This window comes from Formica exsecta, unplaced genomic scaffold, assembly GCF_003651465.1.
Source record: "Formica exsecta isolate Colony F162 unplaced genomic scaffold, ASM365146v1 scaffold247, whole genome shotgun sequence".
Lineage (NCBI taxonomy): Eukaryota > Metazoa > Arthropoda > Insecta > Hymenoptera > Formicidae > Formica > Formica exsecta.
Window position 1 is genome coordinate 202,915 of NW_021849743.1, and position 16,648 is coordinate 219,562.

General features: G+C 37.0%; 4 protein-coding genes across 7 annotated transcripts in view; 1 reads left to right on the forward strand and 3 right to left on the reverse strand.

The window, feature by feature from the left end:
• Nucleotides 1-1,034, reverse strand: part of LOC115236302 — a 47,804-nt gene extending 46,770 nt beyond the window's left edge. For 2 of the 3 annotated variants that reach the window (XM_029808663.1, XM_029808662.1), the window contains exon 1: nucleotides 926-1,021. In XM_029808663.1, the coding sequence (XP_029664523.1) occupies nucleotides 926-1,013 (88 nt within the window). In that variant the 5' untranslated portion in view covers nucleotides 1,014-1,021. Of the gene's footprint in view, nucleotides 1-925 lie in introns of all 3 variants that reach the window. The other variant, XM_029808661.1, reaches the window with a different exon arrangement.
• A 2,803-nt stretch (nucleotides 1,035-3,837) lies between these two features.
• Nucleotides 3,838-9,497, reverse strand: LOC115236305 (protein prenyltransferase alpha subunit repeat-containing protein 1). The gene is made up of 2 exons (XM_029808668.1): nucleotides 9,103-9,497; nucleotides 3,838-6,272 (listed from the first exon to the last, which is right to left on the reverse strand). Exons 1-2 carry the CDS (start codon nucleotides 9,423-9,425, stop codon nucleotides 5,057-5,059), a joined length of 1,539 nt encoding a protein of 512 aa, XP_029664528.1. The 5' UTR covers nucleotides 9,426-9,497; the 3' UTR covers nucleotides 3,838-5,056.
• Nucleotides 9,498-10,190: 693 nt separating this feature from the next.
• Nucleotides 10,191-12,987, forward strand: LOC115236304 (tubulin-specific chaperone A). Of its 2 annotated transcripts, XM_029808666.1 has the most exons (4): nucleotides 10,191-10,563; nucleotides 10,868-12,113; nucleotides 12,462-12,669; nucleotides 12,742-12,987. In XM_029808666.1, the coding sequence occupies exons 2-4, from the start codon at nucleotides 11,270-11,272 to the stop codon at nucleotides 12,863-12,865; spliced, it is 1,176 nt and encodes a 391-aa protein (XP_029664526.1). In that variant the 5' UTR covers nucleotides 10,191-10,563; nucleotides 10,868-11,269; the 3' UTR covers nucleotides 12,866-12,987. The 2 variants fall into 2 exon arrangements, with proteins under 2 accessions (XP_029664526.1, XP_029664527.1); XM_029808667.1 differs by lacking the exons at nucleotides 12,462-12,669; nucleotides 12,742-12,987 and having other exon boundaries at nucleotides 10,193-10,563; nucleotides 10,868-11,482.
• A 157-nt stretch (nucleotides 12,988-13,144) lies between these two features.
• LOC115236303 (U3 small nucleolar RNA-associated protein 15 homolog) lies at nucleotides 13,145-15,660 on the reverse strand. The gene is made up of 5 exons (XM_029808665.1): nucleotides 15,492-15,660; nucleotides 14,488-15,070; nucleotides 14,167-14,387; nucleotides 13,573-14,008; nucleotides 13,145-13,483 (listed from the first exon to the last, which is right to left on the reverse strand). The coding sequence occupies exons 1-5, from the start codon at nucleotides 15,579-15,581 to the stop codon at nucleotides 13,242-13,244; spliced, it is 1,572 nt and encodes a 523-aa protein (XP_029664525.1). The 5' UTR covers nucleotides 15,582-15,660; the 3' UTR covers nucleotides 13,145-13,241.
• Nucleotides 15,661-16,648: the final 988 nt, after the last annotated feature.

A 16,648-nucleotide genomic window follows, 5' to 3' on the forward strand; every position in this document is an offset into this window, starting at 1 on the left:
GAAATATACGATTTCACCGTCGTCACATGTTTACACGCCTCACTATTAATGAGCTCATGATGCGTGATAATAACGCGGTAACGCGCTCATGCGAGGAAATGTAATGTGCTGCTTGTGTCATGCATCATATATGTCTCTGATGTTAACGTACGTAACACTGTACATGTTCCATTTGACGAATTTCCTCATAATACAAGAGCTCCTATTTCGCTGGGAAGATGAGTCAGAACAAGACCGACGATTAAGCACTAATTACTTAATCCCGGAATTCGCGCTTTAAACAAAGATATATTGGTCTGAGAAAGAATTATTCTTTGCATCGCATTATTAAGAATTTATGATAAGAATTTTTAGCAATATAAATGGCGTATCTCCATTATGTAAAAAGAACAATCTTGTAATACTTTCGAAATAGTTACGTATTCTCTTAAAAACATATAGCAAGAACAAATGTATAAGAGTTAATAATGCAAAGAATATCAATTCAATATTGTTTCGTATTGTAAATTAGTGTAAAAATATCTCGTTTCTCATAATTTTTGAAGACACAACTAATTTTAGAGACATATCTCAATGCATGCTAAATATCGGTTTTAGCAATTGCAAATTTCTAATTGTAACGACTAATTCAATATCTTTGGTTCATCATAGCTACACAAGATTTATAAAAAAAGAATAATAAAATTAACCCGATAGATTAAACAAATTTTAAAATTCTAGTACAATAAAAAATATGATTTTATAAGCGCGATAAAAAAAGATTACTTATGATGTAAATAAAAAGAAAATTGAATTAGCGCTAATGCGATAACTACCATAAAAAATCTTCCATTATTAAAAAAAATCGGATCGCGATTGACGAAATTCCTAAGCTTCGAAAGTCCTTTCGAATACAAATCCCGCTTATCCCTTGTTTGATCCTTACCTTCGGTAGGGTCGCTCATCGACGGTATTCTCAAACTGGTGCCTCGTCGCAGATTGACGATCTTGGCTCCTACTTCCGGTTCCAACATTTTGGCACTGCTCGTCAATCCCGTTAGATTTCGCGGAAAGGGAGAGGGAAAGATAGAGAGAGAGAGAGAGAGAGAGAGAGGAAACCGAAAATTCGCGTAGTAACTCGACGATGATGCTCAGCTAAACTGAATCGGTCAGTGGCGTCTCTTACACGGACAGGCGAAGAATTCCCGAGGATGCTTATCGACCGGCTACGTCGTCTGTAGTGTGGATCGGCCAATAGTAGTGACAGGCGTGTAGTCACGTGCGGTTGCTTTCGATAGTATGTCCTCGGCGATCCGTCGTCAATACCGTGAGACTCGAGGTGATGTTTCGTAACGCATACGTTCACGCGATTCTTCTTTTTAAAAACTTTATCGAGAAATCCATGTTCAATTACTCGCCTCTTCCTCGCTTCCTCGCATCATCGTAACGCGCGTCGGAATTATTCGCGTACGATGACGTTACTGCGATATCGCTTCTTCTCTCTTTCCCATTCATTGATCTATCTCTTGCCAGTTGAATTAGAGACTCGATCTATTTTCATAATCGCGCGCGAGATCAACCGAGACCCTGAATCACTCGAAGCGACAATCTGATATTATGGATTATTGAGAATATAAATGGTGTGACAGCTAGAATGGATGTATCAATGAATGATCAGGGCGATAAGATATATTCTTGTTATTGATTACTATATCAAATCTATATTTACTATTATTGTAAAATAACACAATTACGTCGATTATCGCTCTCTTGTACTATATATTATTATGCACATTATATATTTCATTATTATAGAGATCTAAAAATTAATGCAACTATAAAATTTTAAAAAATTCATCACATTGCAGATTATAAAAAATTTATTAAAATTGATGTATAATGACACTTTATATAGTGATTATTTATCATTGACAATTTTATTAATTCGATATTTTTCTTTTGACACAAAAATTTAAATTTAACCGCATTTAATTTAAAATCTTAATTAACAAAGTGAAATGTAGATGTATGATAAAAATAATGTTTAGAACAAAATTTTTTGCTAAATATTCCATAAATAAGTTATTAATTAATTTTTTGAATATATAATTAACTCAATTTTGATAAGATTTATTATTTGATATTGCATTCTTTAATCGATCATTCATAGATGCATCTATCGCGCTATTATCGAAATGGAATATCGCGAAAGTTAAATCAATTTTTTTGTTATCATTTTTAATTTGAAAATCGATTTTTATATTTTTCGCTTAAATGTAATATCTTTAAATATTATAGAACGAGATTGTTGGCAAGGATCTATTGCATTTTAACAAAAACTACACCGCACGCAAAGCTTTCACAATCAACGTCATACTGCCAGAGAGAGGTATATCACTTCTCGTGTGTATTAGTGAATCAACCGCCGTTTATTTACAATTCGCGAGTTTAGTTGTTGGTGTACGTCGGTTTCTAGGAATTTACGAGACTTTGTAGAGACAAGAGTTGACGCAGTTTTTTATGACGTCGAGAATCTCTCTCGTCGAAGAGCGAGAGAAAGAATATTCGACGTCGAACGGTGAACACTAAAAACTTAAAAAAAAAAAAAAAAAAAAAAAAAACATTATTTAAAATTTAAACACGAAAGTGATAAGCGCACGTGTGATAAGCGTTTGGCTACATGTAATAAACGTTCGCGCATGATTGAAAGGCCGAGTTAAAACTCGATGGTTTATTTTCGCCGTGATATGTCGTGCCAAAGAACGAATGCCGATACTTCGACATATGCTACACGCTTAGTAATATTAGTGTAGTAAACTTAGTAATATTAAATGCGATAAGTATCTAAAATTTAAATAAAAAGAATTAATGTTTCTTCGATAAAGATTGAATATCGCGATGATTATAATATTATTGTATTATATCAAATAATATATATCATTTTTCTTAAAATATAATTTCACAATTAAAGTAATACTTAAACACAAATAATAATAACTTAGATAATAATAAAAAAAGTGTAACCATTATAATAATAAAATAATTCAAATAATAATTAAATATGAAAAAATAGAAACAATAAAATCTCTGTTTATTTATAAAGATGTCTCAAATTAAAAATGAAAAATTGAAAGTTTATTTTTATGCGTATCGCGAAATTGTCGCGCGATTGCGAGCGTTAAATGTACGAATTATAAAACCAACAAATGTTTGCGTTAAAAAAAAAAAGTCTTTAAATTCAAAGTCGAAGTTTATTCTCGCAAATTTGCAAGGTCCGTACTATATCACCGTAATACAACGCTTACGTGAAGCCCTTAATCCTTTGACTGCGGCACGTGAGTCTTTCTTGAAATTTCGAAAATAAACGAAATAAATAGAAATGTACATATAATATATATAATATATATGTATGTTTGCAGGTGTCAAATAATTGAACGCGAATAAAAACGATCAGCACGAAAAATGAATTGTGCGCGAATAGAGCGAGTGGCCGCGTACAACTGACGCGCGAGACGTATGTTAAAAGTTAAAGGTTTATTTTGGTTATTGCGCCGTGCCAGAAAGCGAACGCAGCTGACAGGTAATTATATAGTTATCGCGCTCGTCAAACAGTGTGTCCGATCGTTGTGTAAAATGTTTTTGAACAAGTGATTTTTGAAAACTTTTCGAATGTTTTGTAACATGGAGCACCAAAAAGATGCGATCTTTTTGGGACCTAAGGAAATGAGGAGGAGCTACATGATAGTAGAGGGGAAGACAATTATTATATTAGAAATTCTATATAATTCTATTTTTGGGCCCCAGCTATATCTCAGGAAAAATTGGTAAAGAGGCGGGCGTTCGCACAAAAAAATACAATTTTAGAAAACTAGCATCTTCTTCATTTTTTCTCGTTCAATTTCACAAGTATACATAATTGTTCTTTTCGCGACAAGTTTTCGCAACTCTTTTCCCCCCTCTTCTCTGACGGAGACCTTATTCGGCGAGACAAATTTTTCTTTATCTCTCTCGCATATCTATATTTCGTTTTATATTATATTTCATTTTTACGTATCACTGACAGTTAACTCTGCGTTAGAGCTGTTGTCTAGTTGATAAGACTGCTTAGATTGACAGTCCTTTAATCTCAGTCATCTCTGATAGTAAGATTACTCACTTGTGACAAGACACAATGGAATCTGTTAAAGTGTCGCAAGCGGGTAAAACTATCGTTCTCCAAAGTTATACATATATTATATCACTGGTGTACTCGATGACTCGTGTTCGCTACGCGAGCGAATACGAAAATTAATTAATGCCGATAAGGATTCAATTTCGCTTACCTACATTGAATTCTGCTTATCGCAATCGTGCTCTTATCTACGTGCGAAGGCTATTGCCTCGCGAATAATCGCAAGAGAATAATAAGAATTGAGCACCACATATTGCAATATTTTTAAATTTTACGAAAAGTTTTCTTTTTCTAAAAGATAACTTTCATAGATAAAATATATCTATCTATACTTTTAAAATATTTCTGTAATACGAACAATTGTTCTCCTTAAAAAGATCAAATAATTACATCAAAATAAAAGTTGAATATTTTTACTTTTAATTTGAATATATCTTAGGCTTTCTTGAAAGGCCTTCCTTTTTTAAAAATAAGAGTTTATTTCCCTTTTAAATATATATGAATAAAATTAAACAATTTTATAAAATTAAATATCATTGAGAGAGTAACAGCAAGACAAATGTCCCTTTGAAATATTTTAATAATATTAAAAATCTCTTCTTAAAAAGAAGACAATATTTGATAACAAATAATATTTTCGCAACTGTTTTAAAATAAATGCTAGATGTAGTTATGCTGCTGAATTACATTGGATGCATCGGATACGGCTTGACGATATTAAATCCGAAAATTAAAAAGAAAAAGGAATAATATTGAAATTATAGTGCGAGTATTAATGTACAATCCCCTCTCACGAGACTGCACACTGTGCTTACGCAAATTCTGATATAAGCAAAACCTTACGAGACGGGTGGCTTATATAATTGTATCTTTTTTCATATTCAAAATTTAGCGCGCTAGTCGTGATCATCGTAAACCTATTCTGCCGAGATATTTGGAGAATCTCTCGATTACTAGATTCTCCCGTGGACCGCGTTCGATCGCTACTTGAATGATACGAATATTAACAGTGCAAAAAGATCTTAGGAGCATCACATGAGCGGCTATCAGCAAGTCGTCGCGAGTATTCAGGGGTCCATCGCGAAGGAACGGCGCGACTGACGGCTCGTCACGGCATTGAACGTCCGAAAACTCGTCCTCGCGGTAACAGGCGTGTTTCGCGTACATGACAGTAAGAACGACGAGCGAGTGCGCCAAGAACCTGCGGTGATACCACAACGTCTCGTGGTTGTCGTACATGACGATGAGCTGATCGTTATTCCAACACTCCTCCGCCCAATACGACAACGCCCTTAGGTAACATCTGAGTTTGCGAACGTCGATGGGCGAGTAACCGTGGACGCGACGCGCGAATATATCGCGAATACGTTCTAACAACGTCCGTTCATCGTCGTTCGGTTCGTAGAGGTTCATGTAAATGAACAGATTGTCGTGTCTAACGGTGTCATCGTCATCCGTCTCTGTTTCCGGGAACACCATTGCCAGCATGCACTTTCGCAGCAAAAATTGCCGATAAGAATGAGCGCTATGGTCGGACACGTGTCGCCGGCACCAAGCGAGAGTACTCCTCCACTCGCTTTCGAGACTGGGATGTCGTAAACCGCGTGACTCGCACAGGGCGACCAAGTGACGCCGATAGCTCCACGCGTGGTAGTTGTTCGCGTAACGATCGGCGCAGGTCTCCGCAAGCTCGACCTCTGCGCTCGCGAGGGGCGAGATCCCGGGTTCGGCGACGTGGTTCCGCTCGGCATCCAGAGCGTGCGACATCAGCCAGCTCCGATACGCGAAGGCCTCGAAGTTCTTCGGCGTGTGATAGAGCACCGGTCGTGTGATCAACAGTTCGTCGCGCGCGTCCAATCTGCCGGCGCGCATCAACTCCCGCCGCATATTCCAGAACGTGGTCACGTTCGGATTTAGCAGCAAGGCACCCAGCAACCATCTCGCCACCGTGCTGGGTTCCTCGCGCCGTTGATGACGTGTACGCCGGTACTCCAACAGGCGCCGATAAACGTATACGTAGAGCGGCTGAACGCACCACGACGCCAAACCCAGACTATCCTCCTGGTGAAACACCGGTGACCGATTCTCGTTGTCCTCCATCGGCAGGATCACGAAGCTTTTTCTGGGAAGGTAGAAGTCGCGATCGTAAAATTTCCCTTTGTCTCCCTCTCGCTCCCCTCTCATGCTCTTTCTAATTTCGGTGAGAATTTTCTTTTTAAATTAATGTAAAGAAAAGCTATATACAAAAATATATTGATATAATATTGATCAAAATTCTGAATATTACGTGCATTGATATATTTCTTGTTATATATAAACTTGATAAGATATATGTAATGTTTAACATAAAAGTCCTACTAAATCTGCCTATGTAATAAATATGTTCTTAATAATATTAACATTACAATAAATAATATTGCTATATATTTTTAGAATATCTCATTGTCAGTAAAAAAATATCAGGCGAGGGATAAAAAAATAAAACAGAGTTATAAACTTTTTCAGCGATAAAAAGAATTGAACATAACGCGCTCATTAAACAATTATCGATTCAATATTCTAGTCGGCAATGCTACTAACGCGTATCTAAAAGCCTAAAATATTAAACGTAAGAATTAATAATACAGCAAATGTACCGCAATGCGCAGATATCGGTACGAATCGAGATTTTACCTCTCGCCGATGAATTTCAAAGTCTCGTCGTGTCTGTGCTCAACCTTGACCTTGGTTAATCGAACAATGCAAACAACAGTCTATTAACTGTCAATATTCACAAGGAAACATTTATAACGATTCTTCTCTAATTCGATAAAGATTGAATTCTATGCTATAGAGAGGTAGCTTATTCGAGCTTATTCGAGGTAGGTAATTCCGCTTGATATCTTGGAAATTATAAGATACGTAAAATAATATTTTGCATCAAACTTATAGAATGTTGAGATAACAACTTTATATAATTACGTACATATATCGGAAGTAATAAGTTTCTCTCCAAACGAGTAAGAGAGAGAATTCACTAAAATACTAGAAACTGCGTAAAATTCCCTCCGCGATCGCCAACACACATAAAAACTCGGACTCGAGATCAAAATAATCGAGCAATTAACCAAGTCGCATTACGCAAGTGGAATTAAGGATCGTAAACAAGCCGCAAAAATTATTAACGCTCCATGTTCCCCGGATGGCGCTACTTGACGAGCGCCGGACGCAGCTGATTATTTGCCACGCACATCTCGACCCTGTTTCTGTTGTATGTACGCCCTCTTTCCACGCTTTCCCGCTTTATCTTTTTTTCCGATCATAGTCGCGAACACGTGTTTATTTTAGACCTGGGCTCGAGTGAAACTAGGATAATAAGATTAATAGCGTTCTCGATACACGAAAATTAATTGAAGACCGATTTTAATCAGCTTTATTTCATTCGAAACACTCGAAATTTTAATAAGCCCATTTTATTTTGCATATATTATTAATAAATATAAATATATTTAACTTTAAATCGAAAAGGATAAAATTAAAATAAATCATTAATATAACGCTTGTTAATTTCTTTTTATATATACCTTCTCTCTAAATATATATCGAGTTGAACAAGCTTAAACGAGCTATATATAAATAAGCTTAAGAAAATTAGTTTTAATTACTCTTGGAGCAAGATTGTGAAAGCTGAGTGTAATTTGTCAAGATCAACGTAATATCTGATAATTATGACACTGCAGTATCTTTTCAACATAAAGAAATATTAACGAATGCACAAATAAAAATAATTTCCAAGGATTTTAAAAATGATTCTTATTGTTAGTACGATTATTGATACGAATAGACACTTATTTATTCCATGACTTTTTCAAGCGCAATAAAAATCCCAATAGAGAGTCCGTGATAATAGGATATCGAAACAATTAATGTTAAATCAAGCAGCTCTCTCTCTCTCTCTCTGAGCGCGTTTTCTGTCTAAATACTTGATAGATTACGGTCTAGAGCGGCAGTCAATTATAGTTGCAACGCATGTGTCGTGTCGACTCGCGATCGACTGTCAACTTTGCGATTATTATTGCCGTAGTGTCGTAGCATTGCCGTAGCGTTGCCGTAGCGGCGGTATCGTCTGTCGTCTGTCGTCTGTCGTCTGTCGTCTGTCGTCTGTCGCCTGTCGCCTGTCGCGTGGGCGAAAGCTCTCGCGCGACACGAAATCGATCGTCGTCGAGTTAAAATCGCGAGGTCGACTGACTACAATTTGCGCGAGAAATCTCGCGGCACACACACGCTTCTTTATTTATTTATTTATTTATTTTTTTTTTTTTTGTCTTCCTCTCCCTCCCCCGAAAAAGACTCCGCCCTCGCAACTGCGCGAATCAAGCCCGGCGGACGCACGGGATACGGGATACGGGAGATACGGGATGCGTGTTTTGTTGCCGGTGTGTAGTGCGGACTCGGAAATTGGGCTCACGCACGTAGTTTTATTTAGGTTAGGATTCTTCGCTGCGCGATATCCGCGGTGATTTTAAATCGATAACACGCACGCCTGCTTCTCTCGCGCATACGCACTTTTCTTTTTTATACTTCTCTGCAGATTTGAAATAAAACAAATGCGTGTATATTTAGATTTTGGGCGGAGGAAAAGAGATTGTTGGATGTAGAAAACGCAGCTTAAAAAGAGCAGAAGTAACGTCACGAATTACGGTAGTTATTCCGCAAAAGAAGGATATATTGAAAGGAATAATTGCGCCGAGTTCAAATGCAAGTGCGATGCAACGTATGTTTGAACGCGATAATCGGTGAAGGACATTCTTTTTTCGCGCACTTCTCTCTATCTCTTTCTCTGATATCGAAAATCGAGGAGCACGGAAAGTCTACCGGTTCCGGATCCGTGCCTGTCACGAGAACGTGAAAGGTAACGAAATGACAAAACGCACGCCCGGCGAACAAGTGTAAAAGGAAAGGATGACACTCACATAGCGGGGTTCCTCCTAATCGTATTCTCAATGTCACGAAGGATTTTCTCGGCGGCTGGGAACTCGTTGTCCACCATCGTGTGAGCCGCATCACACCTTCCTCGTGGATGTATATCCATCGACGGCGGATGCGCTAGTGGCCGCACCACCCTCGCGTCTCTTCCCTCTCTCTCTCTCTCTTTCTCCTTTGTTCCTTCTTTCAGTCTCGCTACCGCACGGCACGTCTCGTTGCGACGTACAACGGTGCGGCACTTCGTTCTGCGGAAGCGCTGACCGCTGGCGGAGTGCGGTGCGACAGGCGACAGGCACGCTCGGCTGCGCATGGCGCGAACTTAGCCGCGAGTCGGCAGTCGGCCCCGGGCACGGGCACGCCGCCCAGGCTCGCCAACATTGCGCGCTTTATAGGCGGTCGCATTTTACCGCGGGGAAGATCGAATGCAGCGCCGTACGGATTTTTTGCTGAAAAATGGTCGACGAAATTTATTAAATATTTCGATTATTCGCGCGCGGAAAAAAGCTAGAATTTTGTTAAAATTAATTTCAATAATTAGAAATTTAGCAAATGTTTCTCGAAAATATAATATACTCGTCATTTTTTAATTTACTTTCTACTTAGCACCATTTTCTTGAATTTGTATGACCGTTATTAGAATTTATAATATAATGTAATTTATAATATCAATGAAAACACTTGCAATGTGCTACACTTTTTATTGTATATTTTATCGATATTTTTTATCGGCCTTCGGAAAATTATCGTGTTGTGTGAATAAACTGTAAATGTTCGATATGTTTTCTCCATGAACAAAACAAAAAATATATTGCATGGGACGAAAATAAAGTCCGCTTAACGTCCTTATCGTGCTTCTGATAACGATAACTCTACGTACCTTGCCGTTCGCTGTACGATGACTCGAGGATTTTGCGATACTCACTTGAAAATCACGATAAAAATTACGACGAAGCAGAGACATGTCGGAGGTACGTCACGAATGACCGTTAAAATATAACGCGGTGAAGTGTGAAGTACGTATCGATACGAATTTTCACGAAGCTTGACGAAGATGACCGATCGAAACCTCTGCAAACGTCAAGCGGTTGGCTGGTACGAGGCGAAGTTCGCGCACGCGCGTAGCGGACACATAACCTCCTTGTCGCGTCGCGGTGTCAACGCTACGATTTATTTTTCTCGACTCATCTCGCCTAATAAAGCAAGAGGGTAAAAAGAAAGAAAAAAATCACAAAGGAACTTTAGATCCTTTAAGACTCTCTGGCATCTCACATTTTTACGTTTCGAGAGATAAAATATCCGCGCAAACGTACGATAAATAATGTCCGATCCCCGTTTAAGAACACTCAAGATTAAGACGGGAGTAGTTAAGCGTCTTGCGAAAGAAAAGATCACGTACGAGAAAGAAGTGACGCAGCAGCGCGAAAGGATACAAAAGTTGAAAGAGCAGGGTGAGGATTATTTTTAGCCGCGAGGAGAAAAAGAGTCAATCCCGCGCGCGAAATATCTCAAAACGATTCGTTTCGTAACTAGATTCGTCCAATATAATTTCCAAGTACTTGTTTAATGCGTAATGTTCAAAATATGTATTTGTTAAAATGCTTATATAGGTGTTTTAATGTTTTAATACATTTACGTTTTCTACAACTTTTTTAAATATCTTCTCTTTTTAATTTCAAGATTTCGAAATGACATTACTAAATTATTACTGCTGAACAAGTTTTATTTATATAAAAATGATAAAATATCTTGTAGATAAAGATGGTTACGATATAAAAAAGCAAGAGGAGGTGCTTCAAGAATCTTTGATGATGGTACCAGATTGTCAAAGGCGTCTCGTTAAAGCATTTGAAGAACTCAAAAATATTCTGGACACTGAACAAGATTTGAAGGAAGTCAAGGATTATATCGAAGCCGAAAAAGTGTTACAAGAGGCGGAAGCACAGCTACCGAAAGAAGGGGACATTTTGCAGATGTGTTAAAAAGTGCTCCCTCTGTGACTCTTTTGCTAGATTATTTTTAAATATTATTCTACAGTTTTATTTCTCACTCTTACTAATTTTATGTTCAAAGCAAACTAATTTTACACTTGAAAACATTATAGTATCAAGTTTCTTTTTCTTATATTGCTTGCAATTGAATATATATTTAACAATTATGTATAGTGGTCAATCATCCCAGCAAAATACTGGGCAAACTTATGAAAATGTGCATTTCAACATGTATTATCCAACAACTCAACAATCATTTCCATACAATGCAAATTACAGCGGAAATATGTACTATAATGTTTATCCAAGCCATATAACATGTGATAACGGTACAGTTAATAATGCAACATTAGTCGATAGAATAAGAACACGACAAAAAGATGAAAGAAACATTGAGCAATTTCTCCAAGAGACCGAATCACAAGTTTCTGTCAAAAGCAAAAAAAAAGAAGCATTTAAGATCGCGGCTATCAAGAGTGCATTAATATCGGTGACTAAATTAAATAAGCAACTTGAAACCGTTTGTGTGGAACTTGAAGACAATGTTAATTTATCGGAAATAGAATGGCAGGAAAAAGTCAGTGCTTGTAATGCTGTAAAGCATGAAATTTGTGAAATCTTGAAAACTGTAAAAGATACAGACTTTCTAAATAAACTTAAGAATGATGTAAAGAAACGCAAGAAAAAACGTACGAGGGAACGGCGTAGAAGAGAAGAGTGGAAAAAGGAAAAATCAATAAAGGAAGAAAGAAGAGCAAGATTACATGCAGAGGCTGATGCATGGATTCGAAAGGAACAAGCAGTAATTGAACAAGAGAAACAAGAGAAGAATCTGCGCAGGGACGCGGACACGATCTTGTCCGATGTTCGCAATAAGAGAAGCGATGCGCGAAAGTATCTAGAAATTTTGCAAGAGTTACAAAACTTACGAAACATCAAGATAACAATTGGTCAAGCGAGAGGCGAAAAACTATCTTCTGCAACTGATGAAGCATTCAAGCGTAACATTGGTAATATTTTATATCTCAGTATATGTTAAATTTTTTTATAAAATCATGATGTGGCACTTTTTAAGAAAGCAAAAATCGTCGAGAGAATGAAAGCAGAAATTATTTTAATAATCACATAATATAGAATTAAATCAATAATAAAAAATGATAGAATAGAGAAATTCAATAATGGAATATAGCAAAAATATTGGAATCACAGAAAAAGAATATAGAAATTCACAGTAATAGAATACAATAACAGAAAATAAGATTTTTATTTGTATCACATTTTTTTTAATGAAACTGCTATATATTACACAAATGTTATTACATTTTTAATAATATATTGTTATAAAATATACTTTACAGCTAAATTAACAGAACAATGGACTACCTTGGATCGCGAATATGCAGTAGAAGAACAGGAATTGAACTTAATGTTGAAAACGGATAATGAAAAAAGAATTGAAAAAGAAACGAAAAATTTATTTGCCGATTGGGAGAGTGCACTATTCGGAATAAATATATTGGCTGCTGAGCAATCTAACAAGGATTTGAATAGTTTTATCTTGATTCGGTATGCATTTAATGTTCAGACATACAATGACATATCAAAAATCTTTCAATAATGAAAATAATTGCATTTCAGTACGGCTTGGGATAGATTTATAAGTTCTGAAAACGATGCAACAACGATACCGATTGGATGGATAATGCCTGAAAAACCATCTTCTGCTGCATGGCAAAAATGCCTCAATAAGGATACATCTTAAAATAAACGAATAACGCGTCAATGTAAGTTTACCTAAAGAAATAAACAATTTGATATGCTATTTCAAATTAAGCTACACAATTTATATAAATGTTATTTTTATAAATTATAAATATTTTTTGCGCTATGCTCTTCCTACAAAACTTACCATATATTTGGAAAAAAAATTATTATTTTAACATGTGAAGATTAATATATTATTCTTCACTTGAAATATATATAAACCTAAGTTTTCACCGAGAAATAGCGTAAGTTCATAAATAAAAATATTAAAATATTATCACTTTTATTTATTTCAAAAAATTTAATGCTAAATCACAAAGATATGTACAGAAAACATTATATTACAATTTGATGATGTTTTGCGTTCGTTAAATTTATGTTATACTCAAAACGAGATCGCGTTCCGTTTGAGCGGCGTTTGACGGCTCCATACTCTGATTGTCTTTTATAGCAGGTAAAGGAACTGTTTCAGCGCCGGACAGTATCATTTGCATTGAACCCTGTAGTTGCGTCAAGGCTATAATTAATTGTTCCTCTTCCTGCAGCTTTTGTGCTAGTATAGCGAACATTTTCCGTGATTCCTCCGAGAGTTCATCCAAATGATCTTCATACACATCTATTACAAAAGAACAAGTTTTATTAATCAAAAAAACATGCGGGATATCTTGGAAAGAAAATCCAGAGAACAAGATATTTAAAACCTACCTAACAAAACGTTTGCTACATGCAATAATACTCTTCCGAAACGGATACTACCGATATATTTGTTCAAGAACTTAACAATATTGACCAGGGACTTGCCGTCCCTGCCGGCCAGAGCTCGCCTTAGACCTTCTCGTCTGATAAGTTCTTGTGTAAGAGCGACAGTGACGTGCGGTGTTTTGTTGACCACATAATTCATCATGACACAGTCGAGCGCTTTACTATATTGAAACTTTCGCAGACAAGCATCGTGCTTGCTCATTATCTCTTTAACTTCCTGTTGCATGACTACGTCGACGCTCCGCACGTGCAGATTTTCACCCGCGTGTCTATACGAAACTTTACGTTTCGGTTTTACCACGTCTTTCGCGTCTTCCTCGCGTCTTTTGACAGAGATTAGACCGTCGACCATACCGGCTACGACAGTCTCATCGCCTTCCTACAATTTAATATTAATGCATTTAGTATCCATTCCTATAAACTGCTCAATTTAATGAATAATAGAATATACCAAATATATGGAATATCAAATAGATAAATATAGATGCAAATATAGATTTTATATGTATAATATAGAATGCGTGTTTTTTTTCTTACACTAATTCCTATGCTGAGAACTGCATTGGGATAGTCTAAAGTATGAAGCGTTTTGTATGTCCCAGTGTCGTAAACTTTGACATGTCTGTCCAACGAACCAGACAATATTCTATGACCATTGGAGGCGATTTTCAAGCAAGTCACTGTTTTGTGATGTTGAGTGATTTTTGCGAGTAATTTGCCTCCTGCGAGAGCGTCCCACACTTTGATATCAGTCCCACCTTAAAATAAACATTTTGCTATATAAGAAAACAAAATCTTAAATTATATATAGTAATTAATTTTTTAATTATACATTAATTAGAGCATCATAAACACTACCTGCAGACAGGAATATTCCCCCAGTAGGCAAGAAGAGTAAACTCTCTACTGGTGCATCATGATTGACACTAAGTATCTTCTTTTTTGTTCTGGCATCATACATATGTATGATCTTGTCGTATCCACCAGATAATAATACATCAGTGGACACGGGACTCACTGCACCAGCTCTGATATAATCAGTATGTTCATTGAAACTTGTCAGTTGTTTCTCACTAGGTATGTCCCACAATACTACAGTTTTATCATCAGAAAATGAAGCAATATGATGATCATCAGCTGTGAAAAAAGCTCTATGCACTGCAGCCTTATGCCCAGAAAAAACCCGTAGCATACTATTGGAACCAATGTTAAAAAGTCTGACCACTGCTTCCTCGCCACCGGCACATAACAGCTTGCCATCTCTACGAAAGCAGCCTCCATATGCAGCCTCTTTGAATCTACTATAAGTTTTCGTGACCAGCTTTGTAATAGGATTATATATTTGTACTCGTACAGAGCAAGTAACTGTGAAATAATGCGGTTCTACTGGTGAGAAGTCGATGTAGTCAATCGGACCAAATTCTTTTACTAAAACTGGTGGCTGTAAACATATAATACATAAGCAATTTTTCATTCTTTATATACACAATTTACCGTTATGCGACAGAAATAAAGAAATAATCTTATATCTGTGATAATTGTAGATAAATGTGAAAGGAGCATAGTTGACAAAATGGTTTTATATAAAAACATCAACAATTTATGATAAATACACATAAATGATTTAATAATTAAGCGGTTACATCTTAATTCAAATTCATATCCCGCCAAGAAAGAAATGCAAATTTAATATATTTCATAAACGAAATTAATATCGTTCTCAAGAATGTAAGCCTCAAAATTGAACGCGAAAAGAGGAGCGAATACGTCTTAGGTTAATTCATACATAGGTTATGTTCCGCGCACGTGTCGGTAGAAATTATTTTCAATCATTTTTTTACAAACAAATCTTAAATACGTACTGTATATTTCTTCCAATATATATTATCCTCCGTTAATTCCGGCCCCGCTCTAGTATATACTTTAGTATTTATCTTTTTGAACGATGCCATGTTTTTAAAATATCAACAATACGAATGAGAAATGCATAACATTTTAGGTCTGTTCTTTGTAGTTACGTTATCTAGAGGTGCGTTCCGTTTGAGGCTACAATACTTACGAATTGTTTGATTCGGAACGAAAAGAGCAAAATCTCCTTTGTTCTAATTGGACAATCAGACGCTTTGAAATTTTTCGTCGAACGGCATCAAATGGAACGCACTAATAGAAGAACTTATTTTCTAGTAATATTTAAGAATCTAGAAACAAAAGTTTTCTATTGGATATCGGATATCGATAGTGTGAATGCTGCATAACTTGCTGGGATTGGGGGAGGGGGAAACTCAGATGATCTGCGGCGAAGGGGGGGGGGGGGGGCCATCAAGCTGATGTTGACAGTTGCGAAAACGTGCGTGATGAAAAACCCTCGGGAATCATTGCGCACGTGTTAACGATGCCGATCGCTTCGGTCACGTTGTCAAAATAAACGTCGCCATTCGCCGAGAACACGATCGGGATGCTATCGATGCTTTGTCGGCGTTATTAAGAGGCTGAAGTGTCGCTTTCAACATGGCGGTGCCGTCGTTCGCGCAGTCATCTCGTGCGTTTCTCCGCTCGTCATGACCACGCTGGATCATCCCGGCTCAACGTAATCTCCTCGGATCGAACCGTACTCGAAATATCGCACGAACGACGCACGCCTGCGTCCGGATAAGAGAACAAAGTTATACGGGTCGTTTTGCCGATACAACGACAATGGTAACGAGTATCGCTTGACAGCCACGGTTGACCTTCCTTCATTAAAGCGGTGGTATTGCGTTCCAATCCAGGACAGATATATCAAGTTATGTTAATATATCTTGATATATATTCGTATTGAATATCCATTAAGTTAACGAAGAGGATCTTTTTTTGGTTCGATTGCTCGAACGAATGCCGTGGCACCGGACCATGAATCGATGCCTCGCAACTCTCCCGTAGTATTATTCTCCTGCGGAAAACTAATGCAAAGCAACGGTAAGCAATGATCTGTTTCATCAGGATCCCCTACGATAAACGATAACGAATTTCCGAGACGAAC

Bases quoted from the DNA above. Each gene is read 5' to 3' on its own strand.
- LOC115236305 (XM_029808668.1), bottom strand. From the start codon at position 9,425: ATGCGCAGCCGAGCGTGCCTGTCGCCTGTCGCACCGCACTCCGCCAGC. The intron at 6,273-9,102 runs GTGAGTGTCATC...CTACCTTCCCAG, and splicing joins ATTAGGAGGAACCCCGCTAT to AAAAAGCTTCGTGATCCTGC.
- LOC115236304 (XM_029808666.1), top strand. From the start codon at position 11,270: ATGTATAGTGGTCAATCATCCCAGCAAAATACTGGGCAAACTTATGAA. The intron at 12,114-12,461 runs GTAATATTTTAT...TATACTTTACAG, and splicing joins AGCATTCAAGCGTAACATTG to CTAAATTAACAGAACAATGG. The intron at 12,670-12,741 runs GTATGCATTTAA...ATTGCATTTCAG, and splicing joins AATAGTTTTATCTTGATTCG to TACGGCTTGGGATAGATTTA.
- LOC115236303 (XM_029808665.1), bottom strand. From the start codon at position 15,581: ATGGCATCGTTCAAAAAGATAAATACTAAAGTATATACTAGAGCGGGG. The intron at 15,071-15,491 runs GTACGTATTTAA...ATATGTTTACAG, and splicing joins TATATTGGAAGAAATATACA to CCACCAGTTTTAGTAAAAGA. The intron at 13,484-13,572 runs GTAGGTTTTAAA...CTTTTGTAATAG, and splicing joins TGTAGCAAACGTTTTGTTAG to ATGTGTATGAAGATCATTTG.